This window comes from Mustela erminea, chromosome 17 (genome assembly GCF_009829155.1).
Source record: "Mustela erminea isolate mMusErm1 chromosome 17, mMusErm1.Pri, whole genome shotgun sequence".
Taxonomy (NCBI): domain Eukaryota; kingdom Metazoa; phylum Chordata; class Mammalia; order Carnivora; family Mustelidae; genus Mustela; species Mustela erminea.
In genome coordinates this window covers 35914085-35929659 of record NC_045630.1, presented here as the reverse complement: position 1 = coordinate 35929659, position 15575 = coordinate 35914085, and the positions used below count along the sequence as shown (strand labels likewise).

General features: G+C 37.6%; 1 protein-coding gene across 2 annotated transcripts in view; it reads right to left on the bottom strand.

Annotated features, from left to right (window-relative positions):
• SYT14 (synaptotagmin 14) overlaps positions 1-15575 on the bottom strand; it is a 198947-nt gene that overhangs the window by 61086 nt on the left and 122286 nt on the right. For both annotated transcript variants that reach the window (XM_032318621.1, XM_032318622.1), the window contains exon 5: positions 772-1043. In XM_032318621.1, the coding sequence (XP_032174512.1) occupies positions 772-1043 (272 nt within the window). The remainder of the gene's footprint in view (positions 1-771; positions 1044-15575) is intronic.

The following is a 15575-nucleotide window of genomic DNA, read 5'->3' as shown; positions in this document are numbered from 1 at the left end:
TGTCTGGGACAAAAGTTGTAAAAACCTGCAATGTGAGAGGAAAAAAACCCATAGAAGTATGTATTACCTAGTGGAAACATTTAAATTACCTTTCCATTTTCATCATAAAAGGGACATTAAAACAAATCCTTTTTAGAACATAGAGAGACTTCAAAAGTTCAACATACCAATTTTTGTTGTCATTTTCACATTTATGCTTCAAAATAGGAAATAAAATGTAACCAACAACTCTGAACAAATGTCGCCATGCATTCAAGTTTCATTAGTAAAGCTGAGCATTACTTATCTCTTCCATATCCCATGAATTGAAAATGCGAAAACATTATTTTTGAAAAACTATAAAACACGAATGAGCAATCTCCCTAAAGTAAAAATATCCTAAATAAAAGAATTTTAAAAATAAAAAGCACATAAATAGGAACCTCAAGATGAAAGAAACAGATAAGTAATTCCAGAATGTTTTGTAAAAAATGTGAAAATAAAAAAGACCTCTCTTGAAGCTGAAACCGGGGGAAGGTTGTATGTTTCAGTAGCTTGTGAATTGCTCTCATTTTTAGCCACCCGTCCTCCTTTTGGGGAAAACGGAGGGCGGCGCGTGGAGAATGATTGGGACAGTCCTGGTAAGTCTGCCAGATAAAGACGAGATCAAGGATAACAAAGGTACTGTCAGCCACCAAGGACAGGACAGTGTTAAAACCTTTCCACCGAGAGGAGAAGCACAGGGTTATTATCATCCCCCAATAACATCCACGTAGGTGCTGTGTTACTTACTTCCGGGCTCAGGACTGCAGTGCTGTCACTGGGAACATCTTCTTCATATCCTTTATTAGGAAAGCTCTCTAGTTCATGACCTGTGCTTCCTTCACTTGGGCACTTGTTATATGAGCATCTTGGACTGTTGCTGCAGTGGGAAAACTCACATTTACTGTCCCCAATTTCTGAGGGCGTACACGAGAGATGGGGAGAACCACTGTCGTCCTGGTATGGTGGTGGCTGCAGTTCATCCAGTGGGGGCGTTCTTCTCATTCTCTGAATGCAGTTTCCTGACAATGATTAAGAATCTGGTCACTGTTTCCAATTAGCCTCAACATGCAGTACAGTCCACAATTACTGTAAATAACTTTAAAAAAAACTGGATTAAGAAATTTGTGGCAATGTAACTAGTAGATTCACTCGTGAGCTTCCTTCTTCCCTAACGGAGAGACGCAGAAATAAAACAGCCTGGTTTCCCACTCCTCTCCTCATAAGATTGGGAAAAATAAAAGTCACATATGCAGAGAGATGCTGTCATAGACCATAAAGATGGGAGAGCGAGAAATACTAGCAACTAGCCTACTTACTGAGTTCTTTCTTTCCACAACAATCTGGAAACATAAGCATGTTTTGCCTGCTCCCCTATGATGTGTGGCCTCTCTAGCCACACTGGGTACAAGTACAGGAGGTACCATGAACAAAAAAACTTCATTTATTTTCTTCAGCTACTGAGATGGACTTAAAGTAGCATTCAGTTCTGCCGTGTGAGAAACGATTCCTCCACATCCACCCGAGATCCAGAATCCTAAAATGAGGTGCACTGTGAATCCTGGCCTAAATCCTCACGGATAAGCCGAGGCAGAATGCTGCATTCCAGCGGGTGTCTGCAATCAGCCGGCTGGCCATTCCCCGCCCCAGACACCCTGCATCCCTCCTAAAGTACACGGCCCCACCTTGTCTACAGCAGGCGTCTCTACTTCCAGCAAGGAATCTGAAACCACATTTTCTTTCAGTCTTAAATTATCCTTTCAATTTTTACCTCAATGATCTGTTTCAGGAGTTCGGAATAAATAGGTCTGTGAACAGGAGATGGGGGGAGGAGGGGGATGTAAAAAAATAGAGTTGAGTTTACAATTTAAGAGTACCTAAGTCTCTGAAGATAAATCCTGAATGCAATATCAGGTATTAAATTTAAACACTGCTCATTTTTTCTTTTAATGGACTGTGGCTCTCTGTTCTTAAAAGGGGCCCTGAAACAAGGTATTTTGTATTATAATTCTTATAATGGAGTTTAGTTCAAATGCTCAATAGGTCTTCTGTTCTTCCTAAGACAGTAAAACTTTACATAAGAAATACAAAGCTCATTTAAAAATTATCACAATGCCTGGTTCAAATGAAAAATATTAATTTGCATGAACTTAGCACAAATTTACATATTGGCTCAGAAGCCCTAATTTTAGAAAAAGAAAACTAAATGTCTTACCTCGTGAGTCTAACATACCAACTTTAGTTTATAAAACATAAACCAAAAATAAAAAAGTTACTGAATTAACATACTTGAAGCTAAATTTGAGAAGAGAAGATAGATTAAATTGATACACTGCACTTAGTACCAAATAAATATCCCAGATTTCAGAGAGGGGGTTCCAGGAACCTTTGGTTTTCCTGATAAAAGCAGGCAGACTCAAGTGGCACACACTTTTTGTCCTCTCTCTTTCCTCTGGCCGGGAGCTGCCGCAGCCATCTTGTAACCGTGAAGTAACAAGCCTAACAATGAAAGCTAAGGATAAGGAAGCAGAAAAATGGAGAGTAACTGGGCAACTGAAATATCACTAATAGCCATCTCCAAACTTCTGAAGCCTCAGACAAATCCCTCTAGGTTAAAAAACATTAACAACAACAAAACACTGACAGCTGGATTTTCTGTTTCCAAATATATTCTCTATTGACACTTTTAAAATTACTTAACCAATATCCTCCCCTCATTGAAAATGTATATTTAATCGGCCATTGAATTATAAATTAAATGGTAATACCTAACATTGGTAACATGAAGTCAATTAAAAATTTCTCAATGTACAATACCCTCTAGTTCTATCCATGTTGTTGCAAATGGTGAGATTTCGTTGTTTTTGTTTCCGGTTTTTTGCTAAGTGAAATAAGTCAATCAGAGAAAGACAATTATCACAAGGTCTCTCTGATATGAGGAATTTGAGAGGTAGGGTGGGGAGTAGGGAGGGGAAAAAAATGAAACAAGATGGGACTGGGGAGGGAGATAAACCATAAGAGACTCAATCTCAGGAAACAAAGAGGGCTGCTGGGGGCTTGTGATTCACAGACCTGTACCCCTGAAGCAACTAATACATTATATGTTAATAAAAAAAATTTCTCAGTGTAGTGGTTTTAGGAATCAGCATACCATCTTTTCCTTTAACTTTGTTTTTTAAAGAGAGGTCATCTTTCTCAGAGCTCAGACTGAATGCTCAGCATGAGTATTTCACAGGTCACACTGGAGAGAACTGGGTACATATCTATTCCTCAAACCATCTCTGAAGGGGGGTGATGGGATTATCACAATTGACTTCATCAGAAGCCATCAAAGTGAAGCTGGGGATGGCGTCAACTTCAGTGTCCATATCTACATGGAAGAGAGTAGATGCCTCTCATCAAGAAAAAAAGAGAGAGGGCTAAGATGAATAAAATTAGATACAAAGATGGAGACATTACCACAGATATAAAAGATCGTATGAGATTACTATGAACAATTATATAACAAACTGGACAATGTAGACGAAACAGATAAATTCTAGAAACATACTAGCTAGCAAGACTGAATCATGAAGAAATAGAAAATCTGAACAGACCAATAACTAGGAAAGAGATTAAACCAGTAATCAATAACCTCTCAAAAATGATGTCCTAGGCCAGATGGCTTTACTAGTGAACTCTGCCAAAACTTAAAGAATTAATACTAACTCTTCTCAAACTCTAACAAAAAATAGAAGATGAGGGAACACTTCCTAACTCATTTTACCAGGCCAGCATTACTTTGATACCAAATCCAGAGGAGGACACTACAAGAGAACTACTGGCCAATATCCTTAATAAATATAGATACAAATTTTTTTAACAAAATAACAAACCAACAATACATGAACATACAACATGATCAATCGCAAACTATTCCAGGGATTCAAGGGTGGTTCAACATCTGTAAATCAAGTGATGCAATACAACACAGTAGCAATATAGAGGATAAAAATCACATGATCATCAAAGTAGATGTAGAAAAAGCATTTGACAAAATTCAACATCCATTCATGACAAAAGCTCAAGAAACTGGGTAGAAAGAATAGATTAGTCAACATAATAAAGACCATATACAACAAACCCACAGTTAACAGTATATTCAGCAGTGAAAAGCTGAAAGTGTCTTCTCTAAGATAAGGAATAAGACAAGGATGCTGACCCTTACCACGTGGAAATCTGAGCCAGAGCAATTACACAAGAAAAGAAATAAAAGGCATCCATGTTGGAAAAGAAGAAGTAAAACTGTCTCTATTTCCAGATGACATGACATTATATATAAAAAAGAGCCTAAAGACTCCACCAAAAAACTGTTAGGACTAATAAATGAATTCAGTAAAGTTGTAGGATACAAATCAATATAAAAAAACCAGTTACATTTCTATATACTAATGACAAACTATCAGGAAAGAAATTTTTTAAAACTCCATTTACAACTGCATCAAAAAAGAACAAATACTTAGGAATAAATTTAACCAAGGAGATGAAAGATCTATCTGCATAGTACACTAAGAACTGTAAAACACTGATGAAAGAAATTGAAAAAGACAAAAGTAAATGGAAAGATATTTTACGCAACATGGATTGGCAGAAATAATATTGTTAAAATGTTAAATGCTACTCAGAGCTATCTACAGATTCCAAGTGAACTCTATCAAAATTCCACTGGCATTTTTTTCATAAAAATAGAAAAAATAGTTCAAAACTTTGTATGGAACCACAGAAGACTCCAAAAGCCAGAGCAATCTTGAAAAAGGAAAACAAGATCTGGAGATATCATACTTCCTGATCTCAAATTATATTACAAACCTATGGTAGTCAAAATGGTATGGCATTGGCATAAAAACAGATGCATGGATCAACAGAATAGCGAGCCCAGAAATGAACACATATATTGCCAATCGATCTATTCCAAAAGTGAAAAATACACAACTGGGAGAGGATAATCTCTTTAATAAATGGATGAGAAAATCGGACAGTCACATGCAAACTAATAAAACTGAATCACTATCTTACATCTTAAACAAAAAACCAACTCAAAATGGATTAAAAAGACTTGAACATAAAGCTTGAAACTATAAATCTTAAGTGAAAACATAGGGAAGAAGCCCCTTCACACTGGTCTTGATAATGTCGGAAGCAAAGGCAACAAAAGGAAAAATAAACAAGTGGGACTATATCAAAATAAAAAGCTTCTACATAAAAAGCCATCAAAAAAATTATAGACAACCTATGGAATGGGAGAAAATATTTACAAATAATATATCCAATAAGGGTTAATACTCAAAATATATAAATAACTCCTCCAACTTAACTGCAAAATGACAATCTGATTAAAAAATGGGCTGAGGAACTAAACACACTTTTTCAAACAAGGCATCCAAATGGCCAACAGGTACATGAAAAGGAGGTCAATATCACTGATCATCAGGGAAATGCAAATCAAAAGCACAATGAGGTATTTCACACCTGTTAGAATGCTTAATATCAAAAAGACAATAGCAAATGCTGGCTAGGATGGGGAGAAAATGGAACCCTTGTATACTGTTGGCGGGAATGTAAACTAGTAAAGCCAGTTTAAAAACGGTATAGAGATTCCTCAAAAAATTAAAAATAGAACTACCATACAATTGAGCAATTCTACTGCTGGGTATTTATCTGAAGATGAAATCACTATCTCAAAAAGATACCCGCACCCCATGTTCACTGAAGTCTTAGTTATCATTGTCAAAACATGCAAACAACCTAAGTGTCCATCAGTGGAAAAAAAGATAAACACACACACACACACACACACACACACACACACACACACAGGACTATTCAGCCACAACAAAAGAAGAATATCCTGCCATTTGTGACAACACAGATGAATGCTGAGGGCAAGTGAAATAAGTCAGAAGTGAGAGAAAAATAACTGTATGTAACATATGTGGAATCTACAAAATCTAAACTCATAGATACAGAGAACAGATTGGTCATTGCTAGAGGTGGCGATGGAGGTGCTTTCCAGTTACAAGTAAGTCCTAGAAAAATGTACAGCATGGTGACAGTTAGCAATAGAAGATCTTTGAAGTTCTTACTGGAAGAAAAAAAAATGTGTAGCTATGTGAGGTTACTGATGTTAACTAAACTTACTGGGCAGTCATTTTGCAATAAGTGTATCTATCACATGTTCTGTTGTGCAATTACCTTGGACTAAAATAAAAAAAAATACCTTGGACTAATATAATGCTACACATCAATTATATCTCAGCAAAACTGGAAAAAGGAAAGAAGGACTAAACACTTTCCTTTTAAAAGCTTATGTATACAGGGACGCCTGGGTGGCTCAGTTGGTTGAGCAGCTGCCTTCGGCTCAGGTCATGATCCCAGCGTCCTGGGATCGAGTCCCACATCGGGCTCCTTGCTCCGCAGGGAGCCTGCTTCTCCCTCTCCCTCTGACTCTGCCTTCCACTCTGTCTGCCTGTGCTCGCTCTCGCCCTCTCTCTGACAAATAAATAAATAAAATCTTTAAAAAAAAATAAAATAAAAGCTTATGTATACAAATACATATATACATGAAACCAAAACAAAGAAACAAACCCAAAGAATATACATCTAAAGAAAATAGGGCCAGGACAAAGGAAGATAAAGGACGTGGGCTAGAAAAACCAACACAATCAAGTCCTTGCCCTCCTTCTCCTTCCCTGATTTCAGTTTTCATCTCTATTAAAGTATCTTCTCTCTCTGTGGCTCTTTCTTCTTTAAGTGGTTTCACTGTATTAATCCTTGTCATGTAACCAACACACTCCAACTTCTGTCTGGTAATAATCTTATACGTTACTTCCTTTAGTCTGCTTTTTACATCAGGTCCCTGTTTAGCTGCCAGCCAACCAGGATCTATTTACACAGCTGAGCTCCAGCCACCTGGCTCTTGTTAAGCCTCTGTGTAGCCATGCTCCAGAACCAAGGCGTAAGTTACCCAAAAGACATTTAGTGATATTTACTACCAAGTAGGTTCCATGAGCAGACCTCACTAGTGTTTCTGGATCTGAGAGAAACAATTTTATTTTTTATTTTTTTAAAAGATTTTATTTACTTATTTGACAGACAGAGATCACAAGTAGGCAGAGAGGCAGGCAGAGAGAGAGGAAGGGAAGCAGGCTCCTTGCCAAGCAGAGAGCCTGATGTGGGGCTCGATCCCAGGACCCCCAGGATCACGAATTGACCCGAAAGCAGAGGCTTTAACCCACTGAGCCACCCAGGCACCCCGAGAAACAATTTTATAACTGTGAATTTTGGAATATATGTATCAGGATAAATAAATTATATACATATATTTTATAATATATACTATACATTAATAATCATAAATATATATAATACCTTATCTTTATTATATATTTATATAACACTCTATAATTATAATTATATAAATACATAAGTTTATAACATGTAAACTTTATGTATTATTTATATACTTCTATAATTGTATTATATAAATCCTTCAAGTTTTGAAAATAAAAATATTGTGTGTTTCACTTTTCACATTACTTACGCATTTTACTTTACAAAGTGAAGAACACGCAAATGTACCCAGAATAGGAATTTCATTAAAAATGCAGTTATGGGGCACCTGGGTGGCTCAGTGGGTTAAGCCTCTGCCTTCGGCTCAGGTCATGGTCTCCCAGTCCTGGGATCAAGCCCTGCATCGGGCTCGCTGCTTGGCAGGGAGCCTGTTCCTCCTCTCTCTCTCTCTCTGCCTGCCTTTCTACCTATTTGTGATCTCTGCCTGTCAAATAAATAAATAAATAAAATCTTTTTAAAAAATGCAGTTAACGAAGATTTTTCCTTTTTCACTCTTTTGCAACAATATCTTCTTTCTCTAATGGGCAATTACTTCATATCATATGCACAGTAAAACTAAAAGTTGGCTAAAATTTAATGGATATTGGAAAGTGTTTAATACAACTGTTTTATAAAATAAGAATTTATTCTACAGTTGTTAAATTACACTGTAAACGTTCAACTTTAAGGGGAAAGTTCTTGTTGAACTATCAAATGCCAAAGTGAGGATAACATATTACTACTTTTTCCCTCATTTTACAACCTAATTCCATACCCTATTTTGTGGGAATGACAGATCCATAAAAGGATTCATGCATGGAAATATTTTAAGCATGTTACCATCTGCATATTGCACAGTACCCACAAAAGAAGACAAAGTATGTTTCAACCTTACAAAAACCCAGGATGCGTGCATATCTGGAATGTGACCTGGAGTTTTTAACATACTTGAGACTGGTTTTCAGCTCTAAAAAGTGGTAAACATTCTACATCTGCAGAATTCAGTTTTCAAGTGTCTGTAGAAATTTGCCAAAACTGATGACATACCATGTAATAAGTTAAGGCTTAATACATTCCACAAAACAGGAAGCATAAAGAAGGTATTTTCTGACCACAGTGAAATTAAACTAGAAATTGGAAATAAAAATCTAACTTAAAAACTATAGAAATCTAGATAAAGCAACCAGAAATCAAAACACACTTCTAAATAATTCATGGGTCAAAGAAGAAATCAAAATAGAAATTAGAAAGTGTACTGAAAATGAGGATAATAAAAATAATCTGGGAGCACCTGGGTGGTTCAATCAGTTAAGCATCTGCTTTTGGTTCAGGTCATGATCTCAGGGTCCTGGGATTAAGCCCCAGGTCGGGCTCCCTGCTCAGTGGGAAATCTGATTCTCTCTCTCTCCCCCTTCCTCCTGCTTGCGATCTCGCTCTCTCTCAATAAATAAGTAAATAAAATCTTAAAAAAAAAAATCTGTATAAATACTTGTGGAATGTGGCTAAAGCCAAATACTTAGAAGGAAATTTACAGGCCTGAGTGCATGTGTTGGGGAAGGAAAGGGAGTGAAGCAAAAAACAAGGACCTAATTACTCACTTTGAGAAGTTAAAAACTTAAAAAAACAACAAAAAAAAACAAGTTAACTCAAAGAAAGCAGAAAGAATGAAATAATAAAAAGCAGAAATAAAACAAAGAATATACACACAAAAGACAGCGTTTAGTAAACCAAAATATAATTCACTGAGAATACTAATAAAAGTGATAAATTGCTGGAAGAGACTAGTTAGGAAGAGAAAGAGAGACGGTATAAATTATTAATATCAGGAACACAAAGGAGGACATCATTTCAAACCCTTCAGACATTAAAAAGATAGCAACCTTTTCTTTCATTCTTTCCTTTTTTGGAAATTTCAGTCCTAAAGCTAATCAGCGGGGCTGAAGGAGGCAGCGGCATGCTCTGGTAGTGGCTTATGTCAGAGTGTGGGTGGGATGAGGACGTCTACCCATGGGAGAAGCCCAGCATACTATTTGGGAGCCCAAGAGAGACAAGAAGGGCTTCCATGTCCATATAGGGACAGCCCAGCATGAGGTGTCAGAGGTCACAGAGGGTAAAGGGGGCACCCATCCATGGGGCGCCCCTAAACAGCAGGCTGAAGCCCAAGCTGGGTGAGAAATGCCCAGCACGGAGAGCCAGAGTCAGGATAAGAAGGTTCCCCACAGTGGGGCAGCTGGCATGGGGCAAAAAGCCCAAAAAGGGTGAGCAGTGTGTCTATAATGAGGGAAAGGGGAGTCAAAGCCTGAGAAGGATCAGAGCCACAGAGGGGAACTGATATGGGCTGTCAAAGCCCAGGAAGGCTGAAGAGGGAACCCACACGGGGGTGCACCTGTGAAAGTGTATGAGAACAGCTGCCTGACACAGGAAAACCAGATGGGGAAGGTCTCCACATGTAGGGGCAACCTGGAGTGTGGTTTTAGAGTCCAGGTGGGTGAGGAATGCAACTGTGTGGGGAAAAGGGGAAGTTCTGGAATGTATCTGACCCCAAGCAGGAAGTGAGAGCTTTGGTAAGGATATCCAGTGTGGACGGCAACTGCTCTGGAGTGTCAGAACCCATGTTCTTAGGGTCATGAGGACACCCACAAGTAGGAAAGTCTATAGGGGACAGAAATAGAGCCCAAATAGGAAGAGGAGGTGATTAATTGAATGATAAATATGTTAAGTTTAATGGAAGCAAGGTTTCTTTCTCTCTCTGTGTTGGAAAAGGAAGTTACAAATATGGAAGCGGGAAAATCTAAAACTGTGGTCTCGGATTAGAATTGAGGATATCAGCGTGAGCTCAGTTTTTAAATAGTAAGTAAATTATAACATAAATATGCATGTAATATGCATACACACATACACACCCATTCCTAACTATCCTAGCTCTGTCCTCTGAAAGGGTTTAAGAGCAACACCCCAATAGGGGCTGCTGGGTGGCTCAGTTGGTTCAGCGTCCAAATATTGATCTCAGGGTCGTGAGTTCAAACCCTGTGTTCAAGAAGCGTGGTTAGGAGCTGGCCAAGAAGTAGGATGCCTTTTTGGCTTCAGAATCTCTGATCAAGGAGATCCCATGAATCCTGGGCCCAGGCCTGAATAAGGCTGGCAAGTTCCTTTCCTTGTTGACCCAATGACAACATGGTGGCCATAGTGGATGAAGTGAAGTCTACCATCAAATTCCTGAGGAAGAAGGTGCTGGGTCTGGCAGTGACCACTGGCCATGTGAGGATGACGGATGATTAGCTCATGTACAACATCCACTTAACTGTCAATTTTCTGGTGTCATTGTCCAAGTAGAACTGGCAGAATGTCCAGGCTTTATACACTGAGAGCACCATGGGCAAGCCCCAGTGCCTATACTAAAGAACGGTTTAATAAACCCTAGGGCACTACCATTTAAAAAAAAAGAGAATGCCACCTCAGTAGCAGTGTACACCCTTAGTACCCAGATCTTGGCTTCTAAATTTACTCTTCACAAAAAGGAACCAGGACTCCGTGAAGAAACAGCAAATTTCACGACTAGAAAAGAAGATGAGAATAAGAATGTATTCAAAGAATGAGGGGGGCATGCCAAAAAGACAAAGAGGCCAGCCTGACGGGGTTTGCACTGAACAAACCCCAGAATCTGAGCTACAAAATAAATAGTCGAAGTAAGTGATTCTAACATACTGAGAAAAAAAGGAAAACTTCAGTCCATCTAGACATAGATAAATACATGAATAAACTGAAAGACCTCTGAGGAACAGATTAGGTACATAGTTACAAAGTACTTTATTACCAAGAGTGCATACTTCCTGGGGTGCCTGGGTGGCTCAGTGGGTTAAGCCTCTGCCTTCGGCTCAGGTCATGATCTCAGGGTCCTGGGATCGAGCCCTGCATGGGGCGCTCTCCTCAGCAGGGAGCCTGCTTCCCTCCCGGCTCTCTGCCTACCTCTCTACTTATGCTCTCTTTGTCAAATAAATAAATAAAATCTTTTAAAAAAGAAGTGTGCATACTTCCTTAATGAAGAGATCAAAGTGAGTAACATAACACGACGAATCAAAGTGTGCATCACCTGGTAACATGTGATGAGAGGAATAAGCACCACCTCCTTGGTCCTCCAGTTCAAGGTGCATGACCTGAATCTAGTCACGAGAAATATCAGACAAATGCACATATTCTAAAAATTAACTGCCCTGTAGTCTTCAAAAAGAAATGACTGAAAAACTGGTCTGGACTGAAGGAGACTCAAAAGAGACTAAAAGAGACAGGACAACACATGATGTTGAACTAGATCCTTTTGCTATGATGGACATTATCTGGACAACTGTTGACCATGAATGTATTCTGAGGATGAGATGGCAATAATGAACTAACGTTAATGTCTTTATTCTGATGGTTGTATTGTGGTTATGTGAGAGAATATTCTTGCTTGTAGAAAATACACAGTAAAGTATTTAGGGGTGATGAAGCATCAGGTCAGCAGGGCCACTTACTCTGAAATAGCTTGAGGGGTAAAAAGGATTTTGTACTATTTTTTGCACTATTTTGGGGTACTGTTTTTACAACTTTTGTTAATTTTGTGGATGTTTAAAAAATTCCCCATAAAAAAGACATTGTCATCTCTCTTGGGAAAATGTGAAAAATCATATGATACAAATTCCTAAAGAAATAAAATCTAAACAGAGCCAAGAAACAGGAAAATTATATAATCTTATAATCTATTACAGAAATTGAACTCCTATTTTAAAACTTTCTTAACAAAGAAAAGCCCAGGGAAATTTACCATTTAAGGAAGAAAAATCACCAATTTCATACAAAATATTTTAGATAATAAAAAAAAGAGGGAACACTTGTAAAATTGTCTTATGAAGCCAGCATAAACTTGCTACCAGAGCCTGATAAAATATCTTACAAGAAAGAATAAGCCAATCCCTCTTGTGAACATAGATACAAAAATTCAACACAAAATATTAGCAAATGAAACCCAGAGTCTTAGAGAACTACATCATAACCAACTTGGGTTTACACTAGGAATATAAAGGTACTGTACAAATGCAAGATGGATTTACTATTAGAAACTTTATCTAATTTACTGCATTAGAAGAATAAAGGTAAAAAGTAATGTGATAACTGTAATCAATTTTTAAAAAGCATTTGAAAAAAAATCTGACAAATTCATTATTCATAAAATCTCTGCTCTGTGCAAATGAGGGATAAAAGGCAAATTCCTTTACCCATAAAGAGAATCTTTGAAAGTCCTGCAGCAAACATAATATTTAATGGTGAAATGTTGAAAGCTTTATATCTGGTATTGAGAAAGAGACAAGGATGCCTATTTATCAGCATTTCTATTCAACGATGTACCAAAAGTTCTAGCCATTGCAATAAGGTGAGAAAAAAATGTGAAAGAACTGGGAAAAAAAAAGAAGCAAAACTGTTATTACTCTCAGATGATGACTGAGATATAGAAATCCCCAAATACTTTAGAGATAATCTATTAGTGTTGGTAAGCAAATTGAGTGAGGTCCTTGAATATGGTTATCAATACCAAAAAGATCAATTGAATTTCTACACACATGAATGGAAAACTAAAAAGTGACATTTAAAAACAATCCCCCATACAATTGCACCAGATAATATCAAATACCTAAGAATAAATTGAGGAAATCACTTTGCTGTTATTTTTCCAGTTTAGGGGCTTATAATTAGAAATATATACTCTTAGCAATTGGCAGAATCCACACTTCAAGTTTTTTTTTGTTTTTTGTTTTTTTTTAGATTTTTATTTATTTATTTGACAGACAGAGATCACAAACAGGCAGAGAGAGAGAGGAGAAAGCAGGCTCCCCGTTGGCAGAGAGCCCGATGCGGGGCTCGATCCCAGGACCTTGAGATCATGACCTGAGCCGAAGGCAGAGGCTTTAACCCACTGAGCCACCCAGGTGCCCCATACTTCAGCTTTCTAAGCAATGTCTATATGGTGTAGGAAGGGACTGCTAGAAACCACTAGTTTCCTTTCTCTAGCAACAAGTCATCCCAAGAGAACAGGAGAGATTAGTCTACCATCAGAGACTTGAGAATTACAAGTTTAGTGAATGTCTTCACTAGTTTGGTCACTGTGAAAATTAATAAGCTTGAAAAATGATGGCAGATTATCATAAACTTCTAATTAGAAGACGACTTTAACTGGAGTTGCCACTCCAGATGGAGTCTCCTTATTAAGCAAATTAAAACAGCCTTGGTATTTGATATGTAGCTTTTATGTAGCAAATGCTTTTTCCTTTGTAACAATCCAGAGAGAACAAAAGGAACATGTTGTTTTCACCTGCCAAAGCAATACTGCTACTTCCCAGCTTCAGGGAAATATAATAAAATATTCTTGTTCTATGCCACAATCTGCTCTGCAGAGACCCTGGCTGCCTCAACATTCCAGGCTACATGCCCTTGATCCTCCTCTGAATGACAGCAAGCTATTAGGACCCGGAGAGTAGAAGAGTTGAGGGATTGAAGTGCCTTGGTAAAATGTACATGTGTGACAGGACTGAGAACTCAATCTGATGATAATACAAGGGCTTGCCTCCTCCATGAAGTTCCCGAGAATACAGGAGTATGATAGAATATTCCTCCCAATGTCAAAGAGAATTTCCTACCCTTTGTCTATGTTCCACTAAGAAGGAGACAAGAAGTTTGGCTGGCCTTCTTACACTCTGAAAGCAGCACATTCCATATCTGAGTATGCAGCTCTGAGCCATCTACAAGGTAAAATAAAAAGCTTTTCAGCTTTGAGTGGCACCCAGAACAACAGACATCCATGATATGGTATGGTATGGTATGGTATGGTATGGTATGGTATGGTAAGCTTTATACTTGACCTTTAAAGACTAAGCAAACCAAATAGTCTTCAAATGCCTGTGGTAGGTGATGACACTTAAAAAAGTATTAAGAAGCCCTGATGGTGGAATTGCATTGGAGGACTCGAGATTTTTTTTTTTGGCCATATCTTTGCTGATATTTTTGCTTCCAAGATTTTAAATCTTACTGCCAATCTGATGGGTAAAAGTTGGTATCTTGTTTTAATTTGCACTTCCCTTGTATGTAAGGAGGAGCACATCTTTATCAACCATTTATATTTTCTCTATATTCCCCACTAGATAGTAACCTCTTTGAAGTGCTATAGCATTCAGTGTATATTAAGCACAATGTTCAAATATAATTGCTATTTATGCCACCACAGCATTCTACATATTTAATGCAATCCCTATCAATACACCAACATTTTTGTCATATAACTAGAATAAAACTAAAAGCTGTATGAAACAAAAAAGACCCTGGATAGCCAAAGCAATCTTGAGAAAGAAGAACCAAGTTAAAGGTAGCATAATTCCAGATTTCAAGATAAACTACAAAGCTATAGTATGGTACTGGCACAAAAACAGACATATAGATAAATGGAACAGAACAGAGAGCCCAGAAATAAGCTACACTTACACTGTTGATTAATCTACAACAAAAGAGGCAAGAATATACAACAGGGAGAAGACAGTCTCCTCGACAAATGGTGTTGGGAAAACTGGACACCTACATGCAAAAGAATGAAACTGGACCACTTCCTTGTACCATACAAAAATAAACTCAAAATGGGTAAAAACAAAACAAAACAAAACAAAACAAAACCAACCAACCAAACAAACAAAACCACAACAGAAAATCCAAAACCTAAACGTGAGACTTGAAACCATAAAAAACTCCTAGAAGAAAACATAGGCAGCACTTTCTTTGAGATCAGTCATAGAAACATTTTTCTAGATTATGTCTCTTTAGGCAAAAAAAAAAAAAAAAAAAAGCAAAATTAAACTAATGGGATTACACGAAAATAAAACCTTGTGTGCAGCGAAGGAAACCGTCAACAAAAAGACAACCTACTGAACAGGAGAAGATATTTGCTAATGACCTATCCAGTAAGAGGTTAATAGCCAAAATATACAAAGAACTTAAGAGAACTCAGCATGAAAAAAACAACCAATCCAATTAAAAAATGGGCAGAGGACCCAAACAGAATTTTTAAATTATGATTTTTTGTATCTCCAAATACATTTTATTACAAGATAGTATTTAGATTATTTTTGTACCATGCCTTAAAACTCTTTATTAATCTTTCTCACCTTATT